The sequence below is a fragment of the Vicugna pacos genome, chromosome 5 (assembly GCF_048564905.1).
Source record: "Vicugna pacos chromosome 5, VicPac4, whole genome shotgun sequence".
Lineage (NCBI taxonomy): Eukaryota > Metazoa > Chordata > Mammalia > Artiodactyla > Camelidae > Vicugna > Vicugna pacos.
The window spans coordinates 33,255,193-33,279,170 of record NC_132991.1 but is presented as its reverse complement, the minus strand read 5'-3'; the positions used below and the strand labels follow the sequence as shown (position 1 = coordinate 33,279,170).

Genomic DNA, 23,978 nt, shown 5'->3' with positions numbered 1-23,978 from the left:
TGATACACTTTCATATTACAAAATGATTACTACCATAGAGTTAGCAAACACCTGCCTCACTTCACATAATTACCATTTCTATTTTGTAATAAAAGCATTTAAGATCTACTCTCTTAGCAACTTTCAAGTACATAATACAATTTATTAACTATAATCACCATGCTGTGTATTAGATCCCCAGAACTTATTCATCTTACAACTTGAAGTTAATACGCTTTGACCATTGTCTCTCCTATTCCTCCATGCTTCCAACCCCTGGTAACCACCGTTCTAGTCTCTGTTTCTGAATTTAGGTTTTTAAAATTCAACATATAAGCGAGATCATATAGTATTGTCTTTCTCTGCCTGACTTATTTCACTAAGCTCTTTTTAAATTAAATATCTCAAATAACTAATAATAAAAATTATCAAAAATAATTCTTATCAAGAAACAGGAAACTAATTTTCCTTATTTCAGTACCCTGAAATTATAGGCATTTTATCAACTGGCATTTAGTCTCTGCTTGTGATTTATTTCAAGAGATATCTAGGTTGGTAAGTAAATTTCATTCATCTGCATTCATATATAGTCCAATGGATATATGGAGAAGGAAGCAATTTGGCCTGGGTGGCAGTATAGCAAATGGATTAGACTCTCCAATGACCTCAGATTTAGAGCAATGAAAATAAGGTCTAATGACACTGAAAAATGTGAGGTGACAGCGGAAGGGGAAGCAAAGATCTGAAGATCAGCTTTAGAAAGGCTAAGGTCCAAAGTGGTTTACAACTTATGAGAATGTCAAGGACGACCAAACAGTCTTAGCTACACTTAGGACAAGGATAAGATCATCGAAAGAATAGGCTCAGGAACAGGGGTATTTCACAATTAGGATATAAGGTTGTTGGCTGACATGCGGGAGTAGAGCTCTTTAATTTTCCAATTGTCTTTTCTGTGAGATAGATTTCTACATTAAATTGTACAGAATAAACATTGGTAAGGCAGAATAGAAGATAAAGATGGGATAAAATAGTCTAAGAGATAATCCTTCTACTAAAAATGAGTTCAAGTTTCCTGCTGTGGCACATCAGGAGTACAGTATCCTAGGATGCAAATGAGGAGAGTGATATGGGAAGAAATTTGAAAGATGAAGGAAAAGTTGAAGATAGGAAAATGCAAATGTAGACTCACATTTTAAAAAGAGGAACAAAGAAGAGTACGTTTTTCCGTTCCAGATTAGTGAGCTTTAAATTAACATTGGGCAAGATTCCAGAAGGAATTATTAAAGAGATAATTCAGAAAAATGTAGAAGATCCAACAAGAGTTCACTATGCCAGAATAACATCATTTTATCTTTTAGCAAGAAATATTGACTGTTATATGAGTGTATCTGATCTTCCACAGGCATATCGGAAATACTTTCATAAAACTTCTGGGGAAAGGATGCAGCAGGTTTGATTTAATGCAGTGATAAATATCCTATTGGAAAATGGTTCACGTGTGTCTGAACAAGTGTTGCTTAAAGAGATGGTGTCATCCAAAGAGTTGCTTCCTAGGATTCTTCCACATTTAACATTTCTTACAGGATAGGTCTGCTGGTGATGAATTCCCTCAGTTTTTGTTTGTCTGTAAGAGAAAAGTATTTTTCTCTCTCTTTTTTTTTTTGAACGATAATTTCACAGGATATAGAAATCTAAGTGAGTGGATTTTTTTTTTTCTTTCAACACTAAATATTTCACTCTATTCTCCTCTTGCTTGCATGGTTTCTGATAAGAAGTCTGTGGTGATTCTTATTCTTGTTCCTCTATAGGCAAAGTGTTTTCCCTTCTCTGGCTTCTTTCATGACTTTCTTTTTTTTCTGTTTGTTTTTCTGCAGTTTGAATATAATATGATTAGGTTTTTCTTTTGTTTTTCTTTTTTATTCTGCTTGGTATTCTCTGATCTTCCTGGATCTGTGCTTTGGTGTCTGTCATTAATTTTGGAAAGTTCTTGGCCATTTTACTTCAAATATTTTTTCTCCTTCATTCTCTCTTTTTAATCCTAGGATTCCAATTAATGTATGTTATACTCTTTGAAATAGCCGCATGGCTCTTAGAAGTTCTGTTATTTTTTTCTCATTATTTTTTCTCTTTGCATTTCAAGTCTTGGCAATCACTATTGATCTGTTTTAAGCTCACTGATTGTTCCCTCAGCTGTGTTGAATCCATTGATGAGCCCATCGAAGTCATTCTTCATTTCTATTAAAGTGTTCTTTAATTTTGAACATTTTCTTTTGATTCTTTTTATTGAAGTATAGTCGATTTACAATGTTGTGTTAGTTTCTGGTATATAGCACAGTGATTCAATTATACATATAAGTATTCATTTTCCTATCCTTTTCTATTATAGGCTATTACATGGTACTGAACATAGTTCCCTGCGCCATACAATGGGACCTTGTTGTTTATCTGTTTTATACATAATAGTTAGTATCTACAAATCCTCTATTCCCAGTTTGTCTCTCCCCACTCCCTTTCCCCCTGGTAACCATTAGTTTGTTTTCCATGTCTGCAAGTCTGTTTCTGCTTTGCAAGTAAATTTGTGTCATTTTTTAAAATTCCACATGTAAGTGATATCATATGCTGTTTTTCCTTTTCTTTCTGGCTTACTTCACTTAGTATGACATCTTTTGATTCTTTTTTAGAGTTCTCATCACTCGGCTTGCATCACTTATCCATTCTGGCATGTTGCCTACTTTCTTTATTAAAGCCCTTATATATTAATCATAGTTATTACACTATAAATTACCAGTCCAATCTGTCACATCTGAGTCTGGTTCTGATGATTGCTTTGTTTCTTCAGAGTGTGTTTTTCTGTTTTTTGTTTTTTCTGTTGTCATGCCTAGTAATTTTTTGTTGACACTTACACAGGTAAATAGGTAATAATAGGCTTTTAGTGTGAGAATTTATGTTAATCTGGCTAGTAGTTTAGTGTTCACTATAGCTTTAGGTGCCAGAGGTTTCATATTCTTCCTTAATTTTGTCTCCCCTCTTGACTGTGGGCTTCCCTGTGTACTTTTCCTCAGAAAGAGTCTGTGTCTTGAAGCTCCTTCATTAGTAATCGACTTTTATACTGGAGCCTCCTTGCTGTGGTGGGAAGATGTGGGGAGCAGAAACATTCAATAATTTTATGATTAAATCTCAGTCCTTTTTTGGGCAGTGTCTCTGGGCTGCCACCTTCACAAGTGTTTCTCCAGTAGCATAGCTTTTTAATTTCTCCCTTAGGTGAAACAGGGAAGCTACAGGGGGCTGGAGAGGGAGGAATGCCCCTCTCCAGGTGAAATAAGGCTCAGGGAACATCTATCCCCATGGAGAGTAGGACTTTGTTATACAGAAGACTCTGGGGCACATTTCATAATGATTATTCTTCCCTTTTTTCCTGCCAGGGCCGGTGGAAGATCCTTCTCAGATCTTCACCATGAGAACCTGGCTGGTTTCTTGAAGGTAAACCCAACAAATGTGTGGGGGCACCCCTGAAACTGTGGCCCCAAGGAATTCCTACTCTTGCACTAGTCCTCACTTAGCTTCTAGCAATTTGTCAAAGTTATTGTGTAAGTGTTCCTAACGGTTTTGGCTCTAGTACTTTCTGCTCTAAGTAAGCAGATATCAGTTGTGTCTCTCTGGATAACCTGTATCTCCAGATTTGGGTGTGTTTTGCCCTCAAACCTCAGTTCTCTGACAGGGCCAAGAAAAGTCAATGATTCTTAGTTTATTCAGATTTTTAATCATAAGGATGGAGATAATGACTTGCAATGTCATTACCTACTAGGGCTGAAACTGAAAGCCCTCAATTCTTCTATGTTTGACATTTATAATTCCCAGTCTAGGTGAAGATGTAGAGCATATAGTCAGTCAGTGTGGGGAAGAATTAAAACAAGAGGAACAGTGACTACACAGGATGGCAGATTTGTAATATTGACAAGCTGGAACAAGGCATGAATTTAACCAAAGTTCATATAAAAGAGATAAACTTAAGTTTCTGCCCTTGGGTGCAAAACATGTTTTTCAAGGATAGAAGAGGAGAGCTGATCTTTAATGATGACATCTGTGAAAAAGATCTGGGGCTTTAGTCATCATTTAGATTGCTGTGAATCAACAATGAGGATCAGATTCCAAAAAAAAAAAAAAAATTAAACCATTGGTTCACCTAGGTGCTTATGGGTGTTAAATAGGAGTCAAACCTCAAATACATTGGATTAAACTACTTTCCTTATTGAAGAACTTCTTAGAATCTTTAATGTGTACAAGTTCATCATGATTTTCCATGAGGATAAAGAACCTGTAGCATTTGCCAAATTTATTTGACCATCGATCTGTTTTGAATTCTGGCTCTGGCAGTTAATAGTTGTAAAACGCTGGGCAAGATATGTGACCTCCACGGATCTTAGTGTTCTCATTTCTAGAATAGGAATAATGATGACTCTGTCACGGTCATGCTATGACAGTTAAACGAGAATAATGTTTGAAAACACTTGCTGTATTGCTGGGCATATAGGCAGTGTTGAATAAATGCTGAAAATTTTAAGTTTTTTTTTTAAATTTCTGGGCATTACGTTGAAAAAGATACTTAGCAATGGGTCATATTTAGACGTCTAGAGCTGTTATGATTTAGTCATTTATTAATCAACACATTGCTCTAGGAACAACCCTTAGTTATTGGTCACAAAGATGTCAGAAGGATCCCAGGTGATGAGCAAAGACAATGGTGGACACTGAGGAAGAGACTTAGAACCGTGGCTTTTTATCAATTATAGTGAAATGATTTTAATATTTTAATACACAATGTGTCTATACTAGTTTATATCTGACCCCTGTCAACCCTGTACACAAGCATATGACAGTATGTTCAGGGGAGAATGTTTGACAGTTTAAAGATACTCAATACAGTGTTATATGATGAACAGCTAAAGGAACCAGAGAAGTTTATTCCAGAAAAGGGAAGACTTGGGGGATGGGGGTGGGCATGAAAGCTGTCTTCAAATATCTGAAGGGTTGTCAGGTGGAAGACAGACTAGACTTGTTCTGGGTGGTTCCAAAGGGTTCAGTCAAGCACAATTGATATGTGAAAGCTTTAGGGCATGATAGTTCACCTCCACACGGGGATAAGTTTTCAGAACTCAGAGCAGTTCAAGCACAGCTGCCTTCATGAAGTGATGAATTCTCCATTATTTAAAGATTTTTTTTTTTTTAAAAAGAGAATAGTCAAATGCCTGGAGTGGGTCTTGTAGGGGAGATTTAACTACTGAACGGTCGGTGTCATAGATTCAACTCAAAGATCTCTTCATCCCTGAGCCTCTTTGATTCTATGACCAAGAGACAGGAGTCTCAGTGGTAATTCTGCCACTTCCATGAACTTCTTACATACAATAAGCTGATTCCCTTCTTCAGCCCCTAAAATGAAAGAGAGCAGAGAACGACATGAGGTAACTAGCAAGATGTGCTGCTAGTAAGTTAGACTATGAGTGGAGAACCTCTTTACTCTTGAAGGCTACTAACCCAAAGAGAGACAGAGAAAAGCAGAGTGTATATATCATAGAGACCGCAACTCAAACCTAACTGAGGTCAGTTTTTTTTTAGAGAAGCCTGTTTAGATGTTTCAATTTTTCTTAATTCAGTATGTTACTTAATTTAGTTACATATTAATGGCAGTTAATTTAGTCAACAAGGAATCAAGAGAGGATAAGAAAGATTCAGAGACATGCAGAGAGAAGAAGAGAGAGAGCTGAGGAAAAGGAGGGTAGCTGGCAGAAGGATATTCTCTTATATTCACCTGGCTCTTTTATTCTTTTTGTGCCTCAACTTCTGCTTCATGAAACTTTCCACTTTCATGAGATTTGAGTTTTTCATCTATAAATGGAAGGGGGTTGGGTAAGAAACTTTGTTTATTCACTTAACTGACATTTATGAAGTTCATCCTTGATGGCAGGTACTGCCCTAGTTCTCTGTGATGCACACACAGGTCCTGGCTCACCCTCAGGTGCTGAGCCCACGTTGAGTCAGTGACAGGATGGCTGTGATCCTGCCCTGCCAGCACTGCCTTTGGAAAGCTCCTCACTGGACTCAGCCTGAAATGATTTCCTTCAGTCATTTCAAATGAATGATTGTTGGAGACTGTGAACACTGAGTGCTCCATCTATGCACATATTCTTATTATCCAAAAGCCTGTGCACAAAGTGTGAGGGATTAGAAATGAGAAAGGAAACGAATCACTGTTGAATTGTCACCAATTTGCCCTTAAGGATGACTGTGGGTTCTGAGTCCTGTCATTCTCTTACTCATTTTTTCCTTTTCCCTCAGGATTTTGGTTGGAAAAAGTGGCAAGTCCCTCCTTTAAAATTGGTTGCAAAAGCCAGCCTTAGGCATGAATTTTATTCTCAGTTGTAGAGTCTCCTGAGAACATAGCCTGGGAGATGTTACCCATTAAATTATGTCTCTTACTGCAGATAGTAAAAACTAAGTATAGCCTTTCGGCTTTAGGTACATATTAGCTCTTTCCTTCAAAATCAGCCTTTCATAGAGGTTGCTAGGACTTCTCCATCCTTGGCTTTTAGTGAGGATGCACTAGTTTTATCAGGCAGCTCATTTTTTTGATTAAAAATGCAAACAAGTGTAAAATTGTTTCAAGTTTATGCATGAACACCAGACTAAAGAATATTAACCATGGAAATTCAATCACTGAGATACTGTTAAGTAAAAGAAGTGAAGACCAACCTATTAGAACAAATTTTAAAAAAAATCAAACACAGGATGGTGGAATGCATTAAAGGTGGCCTGTGACTATAATATTAGTTATTTGTTCTCCTGGGGCTTCTATTACATGGAAAAGCTCTTTAAGAAATTTGGTCCCCTATTAGAATAACTGTTTGGTCCATGTGATTTGGTTCAGTAGGAAATATTGCTATAAGTTTATAAACAATGGATTATGTTTAAGAGCTTGGGCTCTAGAGCCAGACTTTCTTAGTTTAAATTCTGGTTTCTGGCTCTGTCCCTTACTAGATGGGTGACTTTGGCAGGTTACTTAAATTTTCTGTGCCTCAGTTTCCTCTTCTGTAAAATGATGATAACAAGAATACTTGTCTTACAGGTTGTTGTGAAGATTAAAGGGCTATTGTATTAAAAGTTCGTCGACCAATCTTGGTGCATAATAAGTACTTAGAATGTGTTGGTTATTATTATTACTGTTCTTTTTATATTATTACTTTTACCCCCAGAACTTTATTTGTCCCACGTCTTTAAGTTTTTAAGTAATATGAGTAATGAAAACAAATTTGTCTCCAAGATTTTTTTTTTCCTTGCTTAGGTGTGCCTTTTATTTTGCCTTATTTAGGTGTGTTTGAAAGTTAGAAAGCATAGTATTGTTTATTAGAATATATGCCAAAATCACCCAGGTGCTTGTTTATGGTGTATAATCTGGGCCTCAACCAAGTCAGAATATCTGGGAGTATAGTCAAGAAACCTGGATTTTAAATGAAGTGCTTAGAATATTCTGAGGCAAACTGAATTTTGAAGATGACTGAGTTATGCAAGCATAGCATCTTTTGCTTAATCATAGCAACAGGTCGATTTTTACAGCATATGTTAGACACCAGCCACTGAGATCTCTGGATAGGATATCATTAAAACCTCACAAGAAGCCTCTAACAGCAGGTTATCATGACCTTAGTTTTTCAGATCAGGAATTGTCATTTTCATGGGTTAAATGATTTTCCCAAGACCTACTGGAGAGGGGGAACATTGAGGGATGGGATGAGGGTTACCTGGTCAGAATTTAGGGTTCCTGAAAGTGTCAGACAAGTCACTATTTGTCTGAGCACACATTCCTCCTCTGCTGAGGCTTTCTGCTCTGGGAAATCTAACCCAGAATATTTACCTCCAAATGAGTCCGAGCTGACTTAGAAAACTTTCTACATGAAGACTGTATTAGCCAATATGTATTTTACTGAGAGGGTCTGTGCAATGAGCAGTTAGGAGGGCAAAGACCAGAACACTCAGAACAGTCTTCCGTTGAGCCATAGAGCTGTGTTTATTTCATTTTCTAACGTAAACTCTGCCTATTTGCCAGTAGGTGGCGTCTTCTAAATCCACACCACAACCCTACACCATAGAAAATTCAACTCTTAGATCCTGAATCCCTGAAACTTAACTGGAAATAAATAAAAACAGATTCATAAATGAAGGACAAACAAGGGGTCAGAGACACATTCAAATAAATTTTACTGTCACATTTTAATGTCAGTAACTGCTATGGGCAATGCAAAGCATATGTATGGATCATGATCCAGATGGTATACTTGTCTCTACAGAAGTGCAAAAATGAATCACACAAAGCCTGCAAGGATCTGACAATACATTCACAAATAGCATCGTTACTATTATTTGGCTCTCAGTGTGTGTCAGGTACTGTGCTAGGTGATCCACGTATATTTTGTGAAGTGATTTAATCGTCTCAAAAACTCTGAAAAGTAGGCATTCTCCAGATGTTCTGAAGTTCTGAATATTAAGTAATTTGCCAAAAACCATTTAGTTTTTCAGTGGAAGAACTGAGGTTTAAATTGAAGTCTTTTAGTTACAAACGTAAGCTTTTCTGGTAGTGAGGTAAGACAGTCGCACAAATAATAATACAAGGCAAAATAATGAGGTGCCATAAAACAACATAAGACTGAATTGTTAAGGGGGCTCAGAGAAAAGTACAGGTAGAGCCTCTGGACTAAAGTGTCAGAAAGTGCCTTGTAAAGGGTGCAGTGTTTGAGATGCGCCTTGAAATATGGCTCTGGCTTTTGTAGAGAGAGTGAAGAAGATGCTAGGGGATGTGAGGAGGCAGGCGTTGCAGGCACAGGGGAAAGAATAAGCCAAGACACGGAAATGGGAGTCTTGTTTGGTAACACGGAATACTTCTCTGTGGCAATGGTAGAAAAAAGAACTGGGCAGTTTTGGGTGATTAACCCAGAAAGTAGCTATATTATGTTATAAAGAGCTGGTATTTAATACGACAAGCAAGGGACCAATAGGCAGAAACTGAGTGAGTGTGTGTGTGATCAAGGAAATGAGAAAGTCTTTTAACAATGTATTTTTTATTGAATATCTACTATGAACCAGATAATGCATTTGGGATTTACAATAATATCATTTGGAGGTGGGAGACTATTACAACAGTCCATGTGAACACTTCGGAGAGCCTGAATTTACTTTGTTGTGTAGACCCCACTGAGTAAGTGTGCTGTTCTTCTCCTACGTTCCTCTGAGTCGAATGGTTCTCGAAGTACATTTCCTGTTTGGCTTCAAGTTGCTTTGGGGTGAATAAGCTAATCAATAAATGGAGCTTTCAAATCACTACTCTCCCCATCTAAAGGTCAAGAGAATCTGCGCAGCTGTCCAATGTTCCTCATTTGGATTCAAAACAAAAGCTTTACAAGAAATTCTAATCTATCTGCAGATGTATTTCACTCATTGAGAGTGTGTGAATTTCTCCTGCTAACCCTGAGATAGTTTTCTGAGCTAAATTACCTGAGGCATCTTAGGAGAGATTATATTTGTTCATAGTCACATCACTACCACCTTCTTACAAAAGCAGAAACAACTTGGTTTTTTTTCCTTTTTTTTTTTTCTTAAGGAAAAATGTATTTAATTATTTTGTTGCCTTCCTCCTCTGAAAAACAACATGTTGCCTTAAACTCCTAGTGACATTCAAAATAGTTCAGGAGGGATGCTGCTGACAGTGATATGGTATTCATGCAGCTCTGCTTCCCTAGGGGGGTTATAAAATGCTTTCCCACTACCAAAGAGAATGTATGCACATGCAGTTAAAAATTCTCTTTCTGTGGTTTTATAAACACTTGCACAAATTCCACTTCTAACTAATGTGTATAGAGAGTCTGTGAATAGATAATCCATTCTTTCCATTAAAGTGCATCAAGAAAAATCTCACTGTAAGTAAGACAGGAGTATAATTGCCTGGCTAAAAGCTCTTGAGAGCCCAGTCCACTGGGGACACTCCTTCATGCATCTAGGATAGTATACTCTTAAAATTATGGCCAAAAGAGTGAAATAATTTTGTTTCATGTGGCTTCCCCTTCCTTACCTGTGTGATTGCTCTGCAGCAGTCTCAAACGTAATTCATTTTCCACTGCAAGGACTGATGTGTGAGAGAGTTCTAGGGGTCAAGGTCTTCATAATCTGCCTGATATTTCATACATTTGTAGAATCAGTTTCCACCAAATCAACGCATTGGTTGTTTGTAGACGCCATAGGCTGGTGCTCACACACTAATCCCAGTTCAAGGTAGGAAGGATGAAGCCACGGTACTCACCCACATGTGTGCTATTGGATGGAACAGATGCCACCATTGTTTGCAAGGATCCTCTACAACAAGCCATTCTAAAGAGTGGCGATCACTGAAGTTTTCCCAGGGACTACAGGAAGGGACAGGACCAAAGCCACATTAGATCTAACTTCCATGTGTGTGTGTCAGTCTCGGGAGCAGCCCCTACATTGTCTCCTACTGTGAAAAAAGAGCCTTTCAGTAATGTAACTCTACCTACTCAGAAGTCAGATTTCAGAGTTTGGCTTGTAAAAAATCCATGCATATGTAGATGAGATAGGTGTTGTCCTGTTCCTTCTTTCTCAGATAACAGTAAAAATAACATCTACTCTTCATGGGTCTCTCCCATGAACGAGCCCTGTGCTAGGTACCTTGTACACATTAACTTGCTGCTTCTTGTCATGCATCAAGGGATGTGTCATTATAAATATTATTATGAAGGAAAGGGCTCAGGTAGGTTAAGTGACTTTTCCAAAGCTACATGGTTAGTAGAAATAGTAATAGTAATTACTTAGTTAACTAAATAACAATAAAAAACAAATATGAATGAATACCTATTATGCCACACTGTGCTAAACAATTTCCCTGGAGTAACTCATTTAGTTTTTACAGTAATTCTAGGAGGAGTATCATATTAGAATCTACCATTTACTGATGGGGCATCTGAATCTCTTCAAAGGGTAGGTAGGCATCTACTACTGTCTGTTTCTGTTTGTCCTATGGCTCTTCTCATTGTCTGTGCCCATTTTTCTGTTCAGGAGTGGACAATTGTCCCAGACCAGGCCAATTAGAGGATTCTGTCCCTCTAGTCACAACTAGCTCAGAAATTAACCCCTACCCCAAAGTAGCCCAATGAGGGCCATCCCAGAGTGTTGGCCTGGAATTAATGGGAAAGAAACACTTCTCTCTTTCATATTAATAATTATCTTGATAATGTAAGCTTAGGGTTGCCAGAGGAATATTTGCTCCGACCTAGGAGTACTTACCTGAGAAAAAAGCCAGTATAGAGGAAAGTAGAAAAATGACCAAGAAAGAAAGGGAGAAGAGAGAGAGGGAGGAACTTTCCAGAAGCCAGAATCATTCTCATTTCTGTAGAATTTGTTTTGAATTGAATCTTTCATTTTCAACCAATGAAACATTGTATAATCAAAGAAATGGACAGCAAGAGTGATACGTAGATTATAGACCTTAAAATGTGGGATTGGATCACTAAGAGGAGCGATGAGAAGCAGTGAGAATTCACCGATTCCTGATTGTGAAGCTGACCATTGTTGCTATAAACTGTCCCCTTGAATCTTGATTCAGACTATTTCCTACTAAAGATTGAATTTTAGGTGACTTGATAGAAAAATATCAAGATACTAGAGAGTTTGTCATTTTTGTATAGTTTTTAGCAAACTGCTACAAATTTCAGTCAAACCTGTACTGATGGAAAAGTGAGAGAGAAGAAAATACAATCTTATTATGAGAGTATCAGAGGTATTTTTGGTCAGTATCAAGTAATCCAAGATAGCTGAGATTCAAAAATATATACCTCACAAATAGTTGGAAAGGCTGAATTTTCTGCCCCCAGCTAGTCAATGAAAATGAAGGCAGAAAAACAAGATACTCAATGTACTAGTTTCTTACGACTGCTGTAACAAATGATCATAAATTGAATAGCTTAGAACAGCACAAATTTATCTTCTTTCAGTTCAGGATGTTGGAAGTCTAAAATCATGGTGTTGGCAGTGTTATAGTCCATTCAGAGGCTTCAGGGGAGAATCCATTCCCTTGTCCTCTTCAGTTTTTAGAGCCTGTCCGCATCTCTTAGCTCATTCTGTGTAGCAGTTCAACCTCTTACTTTCATGTCACATCTCCTACCACTACCTTTCACTTTCTTGCCTCTCTTTTATCAGGGCCATGTGATTATTATGCTGACTCAATTTGATAATCCTGAATAATCTCCTTATCTCCCTAATTTAACCGTGTCTGCAAAGTCCCTTTTACCCTGTAAGGTAGCAGTTCCCAGGGCAGGGGAGTTAGGAATTGGACACCTTTGGGAGGTGCCATCATCCAGCCTACTACATTCAGCTGGAAATCTTACTGGACCTAGAGAAAAGGTTCACCCAAGTACCTCCTAACAGTTACCTTCCTTGGAATCGAGAGAGAAAGGTTGCCTGTGACGTTGTTTAAATCCTTGGATCCAAACAAGTGCAAAGCCAATTCTGGACTTTCTAGTGAAATGATCTGTTAAATTCACAGAGTTTAAGGTTCTTTGAATTGAGCTTCTGTAATCTGCGACCCAAACATGCCTGGTTCCTACACTGGCCCAGGGGTCACAAAACAGCAAAGCTAGGATTTCAAGCCAGGTCATTTGATGCCTGAGTTCATCCTGTTGACCACTGTAGGAATCACCAATGATAATGCTCCCTTGCCCCTTATTTAAGGGGCCTCTTAATTCTTGCTTAATGCTCTCCCTTCCCACCCTAACCCTGCATATCTTGGCCCCAGGGATTTACCTTGCGGCTTCTTTGTTCAGGGCTATATTCTCCTCTAATCCTCACCAAAAATCCCAACCTGTTTCTTCCAGTGCTTTCTAAAAGAATGGTAAACAGGGACTCACTGGGAGGCCAGGTCCCAGATTCTAGAGCTGCAAAGAGTTAAACCTTTCCTGGGGTATAAGAAGGGCTTTGTCTTTAGAGAGACAGCTGACAGTCCCCTCCCAATCTGACCTACCTCCAAGGTTGAAAAGCATGTTTCTTTCTTTCTTTCTTTTTTTTTTTTTTTTGGAAAGCATGTTTCTAATAAGATACAGTTCAGTTTTCAAATTCTGTTACATTAAATTCTTAAAACTCAAATGTTATCCATAGACTTCACTATTGGCTACCTGGAAGAAATCATCCTTTACTTCAAGACCTTATATTGCCAAAATGACAGCTGTTGCTTCGCAGTGGGCTTAAATATAAACACAAGGTACAAAGATGGCACAAAATATCAACTTAATCTAATTCATACTAGGTGGTAGGCAGTTACTGTTTTTTGAAGTGAGGTATATATATTCTGGTTTCTCTTTGGATTGTATAAATCTTTCACCTTTTTTTTTTTTGAAGTGAAATATATGATTACTGATTGATTTTTTTATGTTACGATATTTTATATTTCTGTAACAGTTCATTGCTGGGCTGTCCCTTCAATTTGGAATGTTAGTCCCTTAAGTGAACCAAATCAGGTTATTCTGGCTCCTCAGGGTCCTTCAGGGTTTCACATTCCCTTGAGACATTACTATATCCCCTCTAGAAGATTCTGAGAGTTACTGGTAGGACTTTGAGTTGAAATATTTCATGTGGTACCACACTGTCTCAGAGACATGTTGAAAGTCCATAGTGGTGACATGGTTATGTGTCAACCTGACCAGTCTCAACTCTGTTTCCCAGAATTCCCTTTCCTGTGTGATTCTAGAAAAAGAACAGTAGGCAAAAAGAGGCATTCTTGTCTGGGATTTGTAGGGCAACATTGCAGCAGCTGCTCTTTGTAGCTCACCACACACTCTGTGACCCATCCACCCATTGCCTGGGGCAGCCCTGGGTCTCCACCTTCCTTTGGATCTTCCTTCAGCTTCCCTGATCCAGGACCATGGTCAGGGGACCAGCTTCTCCTGGAGGACACCCACACATACCACTAAGTTCAGAAGCAGTGAGAACTGACACAGTTCCAACTTGTCTTTGTGTCTCCAGTTTGTTCTTGCCCCTCACATCCATCTTCCCTTCCCACCTTCCTGCCCTGAAGACTTCAAGCTCCAGCACCAGACTTGACACGAGACTTACAGAGGCAGCTTCAGCAGTACCTACAATTGTATAAAGTTAAATCCCTTCAGATGGATGGATAGATAGACAGATAGGTAGGAAGGTGGATCAATCTATCCATCCCTTAATAGTTCTTTCTGTTTCAACCATGATTGATACACTGCCTCTTCCCAACTATTCAAATCTCTGTTTGTATAAGAGTTGTCTCTAATCTGCCAAGATGAAAAAAAAAAAAAGCCAATCTCTTAAATTTATTTCTCGTTTTGTTTCAGTGCTCACTAACTGTCTCTGAGCTATAACGTTAACTTGTGGCTTGGCTTTTCACATATTATTAAAGGTCAGGATTTTATGACTTTTCCCCAAATCCTGTTTCTGGACCTAATATAGCCTTAACATCAATCATTTGGCATTTGACAAGTGAAATATGGGTTTTTACATAATGTTATTTTGATACTTTTTACATTCCCATATGAAGATTATTTCATTATCATGTTTTTATTATAGAGTTGATAATGTTTACATTTATATGATATCCTTTACCATTAAAATCATAACTAGGGGAAAAAATAACTCCAGTAAATTCTCTTAAAAAAAAAAAAGGTCCTGTTTCATGCAGTGAAGATTATGCACTAGTATTTGAATTAAGGATCATTAGTGCAAATTCTAACACATTTAAAAAATCATAGGTTGTTACAAACAATGTGTGACAACATACCTCTTAATGGATAAGATGCCCTGTGTTTTATTTGGTAGTTAGATAGACCCGTCTTGAAGCTAAAAGTTTCTTGTGTTGCCGTCTACTTGTAGGAAAACTAATGCACATGACAAACCATTTTACCTACGTCTGTTATTCTGTAGGACAGTATAACAGAAGTGAACACACGGATTAGCCAAGGCTGGTAGAACTCTGGGTCATTTTTCTATCTTTATGAATCTGAAATAATTCTAATGCCAGAAAAGAAATGTCAAGCAAAGCATTAGAAAAAAGATAATCCCCCCCACCAGATTTTAATTCCTGTGAAAACTAAGCTGTAGGTATAAACTGCAAGTTGCTTTAGGGTCATAGAAATCTAAGAGTAGGAGAGAGAAACTAAACTCTGCTGTGTCCCTGAATTGAAGTGCTTGGCAGTTGAAGGAATTGACAGTGGTTGGAGACAGGCCTTTAAAGCTAATGTGAGTGCTCCTATATTTCTCTGTTTATTGCTGGCCATTCAGTTGAATTAGTACTACTTCTTTCCCTTAAGGATCTCACAATCTAGTTTGTCCCCATGTGTTCCTGGCTTTGGTCTTAGTCTCTGCATTTCTCACATCTACATTCCTCCAGTATTTTCTGTTTGCCCTAGATCCTAGGCTATTCTAACTCTGCTGGTGGCAGTGGACCAACCTGGCCCTGACCCCAGACTCCGGTCTTTGAATTAAGTGAATAGCCCTGTTATTCCTGGTGGAAGGAAACTCCCTGACCCTCCCAACCATGTTCTCAGCAGCTGGGGTGTCTGTTTTGGGAAGACTGGGACGCCACCTCAGGCCCTCTGTTGCTCCTTCCTGGCTATAACTACTAATGATGCCTACATGGTTAATTCATCAGGCTGGAGCCCAGTGGGTTCTCTGGACCAAGGAAACATCAGCACCCAGACCAGTGATGGCTCTTGGCTTCATCTAAGCTGTAAAAACTCTCAATAGTAGGTTTACTAGCTGTGTGACCTTGAGCAAGTTTCTTAATCTCTGTGCTTCATTTTTCTATTCTGTAAAATGAGGCTTATAATGGCACCTACCTTTCAGGGCTATTTTGAAGATCAAATGTGTTACCATCTGTGAAGCATTTAAACAGTGCCTGGCATATATAAATGCTATATAAGAGTTTGTAAAAAAAAAAAATTAAAAACAAACAAATGAAGAGTAGCATAATATGCCACACCAAAATATGTCTTTTGGGCATAAGGATTATTTTGAGCTGATTATTTTTGAGAACTAACAAGCACTAGAGAAGCACAGGAAACAGAAAGTTATGTTTTGCAAGGGAAATTGGCATTTATAAAGGAGATCTCCCTATGTAAGGGTGCTTCCCTCTCTGTGCTTCAGGAAGAAAAGGATGCCTTTAGCTACTTCTCTAGCTAGTTTAGCTAGTACTTCTCTTCAGGAAGAGAAGGGTGACTTTAAATCATAATAGAATCTTGTCAGTGGAGAAGGCTTCCATTTAAATTAGCATAACAAATCTTACCCTTGTTTACTGTGCCTTTTCCTGGAAAACTCTAACTAGCCTCCCCATTCCTCCCCCAGCACACACCTTTCTCTTTTTTGTCTTTAGGTGGAGATGGTATTTAAGGTAGCTACTTGGTTCCCCTGGATGTCTCCTATGTATATATGAGGCATACTTTGCTAAATTAATTCAACAAGGAGGCCATTAGACTAACAGCTAAGGACAACCAATCACAAACAGACAACTAGGTTTTAAGCTGTAGTCAATCAATAATTTCTTTACTTTGTTCCTGCCTTTTCTCTATAAAAGTCTCTCCCTGATGTCCTTTCCCATGGAGTGCTCTTAACCATTTCTCGTTCAGCATTGCCAGAGTCAGATAGATTTTTGCTCAGAAAACCTTTTAAAATCTTTACTATGTCTCAGTATGTCTTTTAAAAACACGTTAACAAACTTCTGTTCAATTTTCTCTTGTTAATCTGTCTTTTATTACAAGGATGTTAGACAAGAACTTAGAAGAACAGAAGGAAAATTAATTTTCCTCCCATACAGAAACAAACAAAAAATCAGTGTGTTCAGTAGAGAAAAGCCAATAATGACAAGGGAAAGGATTCTAGGATTGTAGAGATGGCCTCCAAGTCCCTGGGAAAAGAGGATGAGACCAGAGTGCCTTGTATTTGTCATCTCTGATGTAGACCCTAATGGGCTCAGCCGTAGACACAGTTTTAAAGGTGATAAATTTGCAATTACTCTCTGATTTCTAATCTTCCCTTTAGAAAAGATCTGAAATGTGTTCTTTGGAGAGTAACTTTTATTCATTTGTTCAAAAGTTGTTTTTTTTTCTTTATTGAGTACCTACTTATTTCAGGACAGATACTGTATGCTGGGGACACATGCAAGTTAATCATGGTCCCTGCCCAGATGAAGCTTCGATCCTAGTTAGTGAAAGAGACATTACACAGATAATTGTGCAATTACTTATTTAATCACAACTGTGAAGAGCACTCTGAAGGACAAAGATCATGTGTAAGAGGAGACCCATCCTAATCCTGTGGGTCAGGGAAAGTGTCTTTAAGGAAATGGCATTTCAGCCTAACAGCTGAGAACTCAGAGGAGCTGGTTAGGCCAGGAGTTTGGCCTTGAAGAAGAGAAGGGCATTCCAAGCCAAGAGAGCAGCATGGACAAAGGCTGCAGAATCATTTTGTACTAGATGAGATTCAAAAAAGAAAAAGAATGAATGTCTTACTTTAAGAAGGAAGGATTGGTAGGCGGCAGATGTTTTACATAATCATCTCTTTCCCTCAAGGACAGGCAGGGTTGGTGCTGTATTATTTTACCAGCATCTTGCAACATCAATAGGTAATGTTGAGAGCAATTCTGGCTGGGGGAAGGGAAGGGAAGCAATTACGTTAGAATTGTACAAGATGGGGTGGGCTTCAATAGATGTTTAAATAAACTAGAGAATAAGAAGGTATAGGCCAAATGAATTACTCTGAAATGTAAAATTTTTGGTATTAGTAAGATGGCAAAATTTTTGTTTGTTCTTAGCTTTGCTTCTCTGGGCTCCTGAAAACATACCATGGAATCTGCTGCCAGAACCACTCACAATAAAGTTGTCTTGTTTACAGGTTTTTGGTAAGCTGTTTTTATTCTTTAATAAATAAGAAACGATGCCATTGTCCTTTACAAAATAGCTGAGGTTTTACTTGAACAAAATCTGTTTGGAAATGTTAAGCTGGTTACACAGAACTAATATGCCTCAAGGTGGTCATTCTCTCTGGATTAAAGCTGTGGAACAATTGTGGCTCCTGTTACAAGGAAAATGACAAAGGGCCATTATGAAAGGGGACAAAAATCTCTGTTCCCAGAGGGGGACTGACAAGCTGAAAGTCCCCCTCTACATGGCAGCACAAAAGCCTGATTGCCTCAGATTGTTTGTTTATGTAAATCAAAAGGCTGCCATTAATTGTGCAAGTGGGACTGCTAAACAGCAAAGAAGGTGGTGATTGGCTGGATTCTTGCACATGAGTTGGTGGCAAATCTGACAAATTCTATTACTTTTGTTCTAAGCTCCATCTGGACACCTTTAGGAAAAGAAGCTAGTTATTATGTACTAAAGTAAATAATCTGTACTCTTAGAGTAAGAGTTGGAACTGTAGGATTTAAAGGCAAGAGAACTTATTAAGGGTCTTCCCCAAAGCTCTCTCCAAGTGAGACTAAACTGTACATCATGACAGATGTTCCAGTGACATTCAGTCCGGTTGAGTATAATGGAGATACACCACCTGAAAATGGTCAACAAAAAATCACTAAAATCACTGAGGAAGCCGCTGATGTGGATGGTGCCCCATCATACAGCAGGGTGGAACCTAGTCTTGAAGATATACCCACAGGAGGAAATCGGGAGAAAAGTGAAAAATTACAAGGGACCATACTGCTCAACTCATCTATGGATGAGAAGATTCTAAAAGGTAAAGCATTTTCCTTCTCTCTAATTTGCTTGATTTGATTTGTAAACTCACTCAGGAGTCTTGGGATAAACTGTTATGACAGGAATAAGCTGCATACCCTCCCGCCCTCATCCATGCCCTAATGTGATGCCTTATTCTACAGGCCTGCATAGCATAAGGACTAAACTTCTGCCGTGGGTAAAATCCAGGCTTATTTATTTGATAGCTCTGTGACTCTAGGGAACTTTCTCAGTCTCCTGAAGCCTTAGTTTTCCCACTAGAGGAAGGCAGAATAATAGTACCAACATCTGTAGAATTGTTGCAGAAATTACTGTATTGGTTAAATGTTAACTACTGTCATTTATTATTATATGAACATTACTGTTTGATTAAAGGGAATTCAGAAATTCAACTTTTTCTTCTAAATATAGCAGAAAATTTCTGAATTCATGGTAATATACTTCATGTAGACATTAAAAAATGGGAGGTTATCATTATAAATAAAAGTAACCAATGAAGAGATGAGTTCAAAGAGTGAAATAGTTATTTTTAATCATCACAATTAAAAAATCAAAGACATCTACCTAGTTAGAGTCTAAATTGGGAATTTATTTATAATAAACTAATTAAATGTTAAAATATTAATCTTGTGGATTTTTTTCCCCAGAAAAACCAGAAGAGAATCTCTATATAGTTCATAAGGCTATCACAGATCTTTCTCTCCAAGAAACAATTGTTGATGAAATGACATTCAGAGGAGGTAAGAGGAACTTCCATTTTGTACACAGAAACTGTTTGACTAGACATGGAAAACAGTTTTTGCATGGGATGTTGCATGAGTGTGGTATTGAAAAAGCAATCCAGGCAACGCCTTCAAAAACTCAAAGCTGCTATAGGCAGATAAAGGAGTCTGGACTTATCTGTGGATTCCACCTTAAAAGCATTACAGACCCTTCAAGACTGAGATGGCATGGATCCGTGTAACTGATTGGCATGTTTCGACTAGACGATATGATACCTGCGTTTTAATAAGTTAGTTCACTACATTAACATTTCTTTTTGATTTAGTATCTTCAAATCTATGTTAGGCACCTTGCAAAATGTGAATGCTTCAAAAATGGGTTTATCCTAAAAGTTTGCCATTGACATACAGTTTAAAATAAATCTTATAAATTTATTTGATTTATAGGAAAATTCTAAACCTCTGATGTAAGCACAAAATGGTTACCTAATTCTTGTCAAAAAAAATCTTCCAGATGATGAAGTTAATTTTAATTTATTCTTTCAGAAAATGAGAGAATAGAAGGAACATTGATTTTTAAGGGACTGTATTATTTTCAAAGAAACTCAAGAGTCTAAGAGACACAAAATCTCTTAGACTTCTCTTCTAAGGAGACATCTACATTCAAACAGTTTCCAAATGAGTACAGGATAAAAATCTATTAATTTATCATTCATTTCCTCTCTAGCAGCCATAAACATCTTATCTCAAAATTGAAGTCAGCTTGGTAGACCTAAGCAATTTAGCTTAGTTGGGAACTTAAACAAAACATTGAAGAGATTATCAGTTGAAATATTAGAACATCACATAAAATAGCAGATGTTGAGGAGGACATGGATGTGATTGGCAGTTTCCTGAGTTTTTTCACTCTGCCTGGACACCTCTCAGACTGCCTGCTGACTACACACAGTGGTCTACTGGGTAGTCACTCAAGAAAGAATGTATTAAGCAACAGTCATTGTCATGCTCTTACACTTTCACAGGTTATTTATGAGATGTAAGCCCCGTGAAATGGGCTAAGTAACCTCTTTGCCCTAACCCTTCTGCTTCCAGTGAGTAAGCAAACTCTCAGAGGCAGAATCTCAGTCTTTCATCTAGAGCCCCTTTCAGATTTCTGACCAGGAGACAATAGTTTTCTAGGATCTTTTATTTTTATTAAATAAAGAATAAAAGCAGTCTGGATTTTTAAAGTCGATAGTCTCAGGGTGAATTTTTCCTTGCAGGAATCCTTTTGTGTTTGGTAGAACATACGTTTCTCCTATAGGGGAGAAGGACACATTTTGGTGCCTTTTATTTCCACAATGGCAAACAGCTATAAAGTCTCCAAAGAGAATACTCCTAGACTGAAAAACAGGAAGATGCTAAAATTATTGAGAAAAAAATCTATAATTTAAATTCAAGAAGTTATTTCATGCATGACAACTCCATGCCTGAGTCATGAATATGAGCAAAAAGATCAGTTTCTTTGGTTCTTGTGGGGAAAAAAAGAAAACAACACAAAGCTTAAGATTATAGCAGACATTCTAATGTGTACTTTTAGTTATAATGTAAGGAATATTGACTGGATGCCAGTGACCTGATAGGAGTGGTGAACAACTAGTGAGGGGTGATAATCCATCTTCACATCTGTCTCTTTGTGTAAGTTTACAATCTGGTTCTAATAGTTGGGGGAAAAAATAAAAAGAGAATGAAAAATCTTTGATGGAAATGGACTTGTGAACACCTTTCAGTGCAAATAGGAAATTATGAAGAAGAGCAAAGAGGAACGGTGCCTCTCACTTTATTTAAAAACTCTTAAGGTGTTGAAAGGGAATAGTGAACACAACCCTGAGTCAAGCAACTTCAGCCTGAAGCTTCCCACAGAAGTCCTTTAGGGGTGAAAGCCCAGAGAATAGCCTCTGCTGTCTTATTACTAATTCATTTTAGCATGCTCAATAAATATTATTGAGGATATGCTGATATGACCTGTTTGAAAAGTGTAAAGTTTGCAATGAATTAAGCCTTTTAAGAGTCCCTATATGGCACCAAAAATTTGAGTTAATTAAGGACATGCTTAAAACAATAGGCTAAACTAGCACTATGTTGATAGGACCTCAACATGATTTTTAAATCTTGGCTGTTTGGAAATCAGACCTTAGACTATATTGTGTGTCCTTTGGTGGGCTCGGTGCCTCTGTTAGCCCAGATATGACTCTTGACCATCTGTGGTTCCCTGCCCCTCCTCTGAGCTGGTACTTTAGGACAACTCTGACAATTGTGGTGGCAAATACTGAATTTGCTACTATGAGCATGACCAGTCATTGGCAGTCGTTTTTACTGTTGGAAGAAAGCCTTTTGTCACTGTGAGATATTTTTCTAATTTTCCTTGAGGAGTATGTGGAGGTGGGGGGAGTGTGTGTGTGTGTGTAGAAGATAGGTCCAAATACTTTTTCATATATTTACATATCCAGTCATGATAGCCTAGACAGGATTTTTAAGTGTGTCTCAGGGAATACCAGTCTCACTAGAGACAGTAATTCGCAACAAAAAAGTTCCAGAGTCAAGTGAAACTGGGTTGCTGACTTATTTGGATGCTAATATTCATTAGCATTTAAAAGGCTTGGATAGATTCTGAAGATGCTTACTTAACTGTGTTTAATGCAGTGTTTTCCAAATTAATTTGATGGTGTAACCTGTTTTATTGTGTAAAACATGTTAGTAACCCACAGAACAATATCCCATAAATCACATGTTGGAAAATGATTGTCCAGAAATATAATTTGGAGAATATCTGAGTGTTTTGGAATCTCTGTACATATCAACTACCACTTGATTTTGCTACAGGGCGTCAGTGGGAGAAGATTCCTTTGAGCAGTAGTAACCAAGAAATAAGTAGACAGAAAGGAAGAATTGCTGAACAACCTCTAGAAGAGAGAGAAGATGAGGATCTGAAGACCAAAATTCGTCAGGCAACTGAAATTGAATGGTTAGGATTCCGGAAACCTAGCCAAGTTGATGTGTTATATTCTAAGCCTGATGAAGAGCAAGAGGTTTGGGATGAAGAAATTAATGATGATGATAATTGCAAAGATGATGAAGATGAAGTTCAAGTAATAGAATTTAAGAAAAAAGGTGAAGTGGGTTCTCAATTAAAAGAGGAAGTTGATGCAAGTGAGGACTCCCCCCTGAGCAGCCCCAGTTCCCAACCTGTCACACCAGATGAGCAGCCAACCTTTGAGAAGAAGAGTGACATCTCCAGAAATGCTTATTCAAGATACAACACAATATCCTATCGGAAAATCAGAAAGGGGAACACCAAGCAAAGAATTGATGAATTCGAGTCTATGATGCATTTATAAACTAACTAGAACTGAGAGCTTCTCACACCCACTAAAGCAAAAGCTAATTTTATTTTCCTGAGATGCATCTTAGTATGCCTTCTTTGAGTCATCCCCTTTAAAGAAGTGGAAGCTTAATCTCTATTTCACTGTAGAATAATGTGAAAATAACCATAGACAAAAATCCAGTCTGGTAACCTCAAATCAAAAAGCTTCACTCTTGGACGTTTGCTTTTTAAAACTTCACTAATATAGACCTATGTGATAAGCACTAAATGGCCAGCACTGCAGGGGAAGCTGGCATTTAAAAGTTTGGCTTTCAAAGTAGTAATGCTAGGAATTGTAGTTGTCAAATGAAAGAGGACTATTTGAAATGAAATGTGTTTCTTTTAGTGTCTTTCTTCTGTACACTGAGGGTGATAGAAAGCCTGGTATTAAATCTCTTTCTTTTAAACATGGTTTTATAGACTCTGGCAATAAACTTTCCAAAATATTTTGCCTCTCCTATTATCTTCAGAAAAGATTTAAGTTGTTTTTCTTGGCATCTACAGAGTGAAATTCTGTACAGGCCTCCTTCCTAGGTATTACCATTCACTGAATTTTCTCACTAGAAGGACTGAGCAATTGTCAGTCAGGAAAATTCTATTTACTAAATGTTGCCTTTATGTTCCCAAGATGAATTAAATCCATTGTGAAGTTGCTACAGGGAGGGGCTAAAAAGATTGGTGGGCAATAGACTACAGAGTTATAGCAGATAGTTTATTTCTGTGAATATAAATAAAATCTTGTCTAGCACAGTTAAAATCATTAAACATGAAAATGACAGCTTTAACACGATTTTAAGAAAATACCCCTCTCTATTACTACACTTTCTCTTATTAACAGTATCTCAGAATAATTTTCTTTCCTTAGAAACCTGAGACAACTCTAGTCATAACTGTACTAGTTACTATGAAAATGGAAATAATTATCTTAGAATATTTTCAAAGTAGAGTGGGAGCATGTATTTTTAGTGAGAAAGCTCTGATGGTTTTGGGGAATATATAATTTACTGGACCTCAGCCCAAATCAAGATGCTTAAAATTGTGCTTGTGAAGCTTCACTCAAACCAATGTGTC

The 23,978-nt window shown here is 37.8% G+C and overlaps 1 protein-coding gene across 5 annotated transcripts in view; it reads left to right on the top strand.

Moving 5' to 3' along the window:
• The window catches only part of ERMN (ermin), a 43,860-nt gene extending 20,546 nt beyond the window's left edge, over positions 1-23,314 (top strand). For 3 of the 5 annotated variants that reach the window (XM_072962087.1, XM_072962088.1, XM_072962089.1), the window contains exons 3-6: positions 3,402-3,459; positions 18,550-18,783; positions 19,430-19,522; positions 22,367-23,314. In XM_072962087.1, the coding sequence (XP_072818188.1) occupies positions 18,762-18,783; positions 19,430-19,522; positions 22,367-22,881 (630 nt within the window). In that variant the 5' untranslated portion in view covers positions 3,402-3,459; positions 18,550-18,761 and the 3' untranslated portion in view covers positions 22,882-23,314. Of the gene's footprint in view, positions 1-3,401; positions 3,460-18,489; positions 18,784-19,429; positions 19,523-22,366 lie in introns of those variants that run through there. The other 2 variants (XM_072962090.1, XM_006196181.4) reach the window with 2 other exon arrangements.
• Positions 23,315-23,978: the final 664 nt, after the last annotated feature.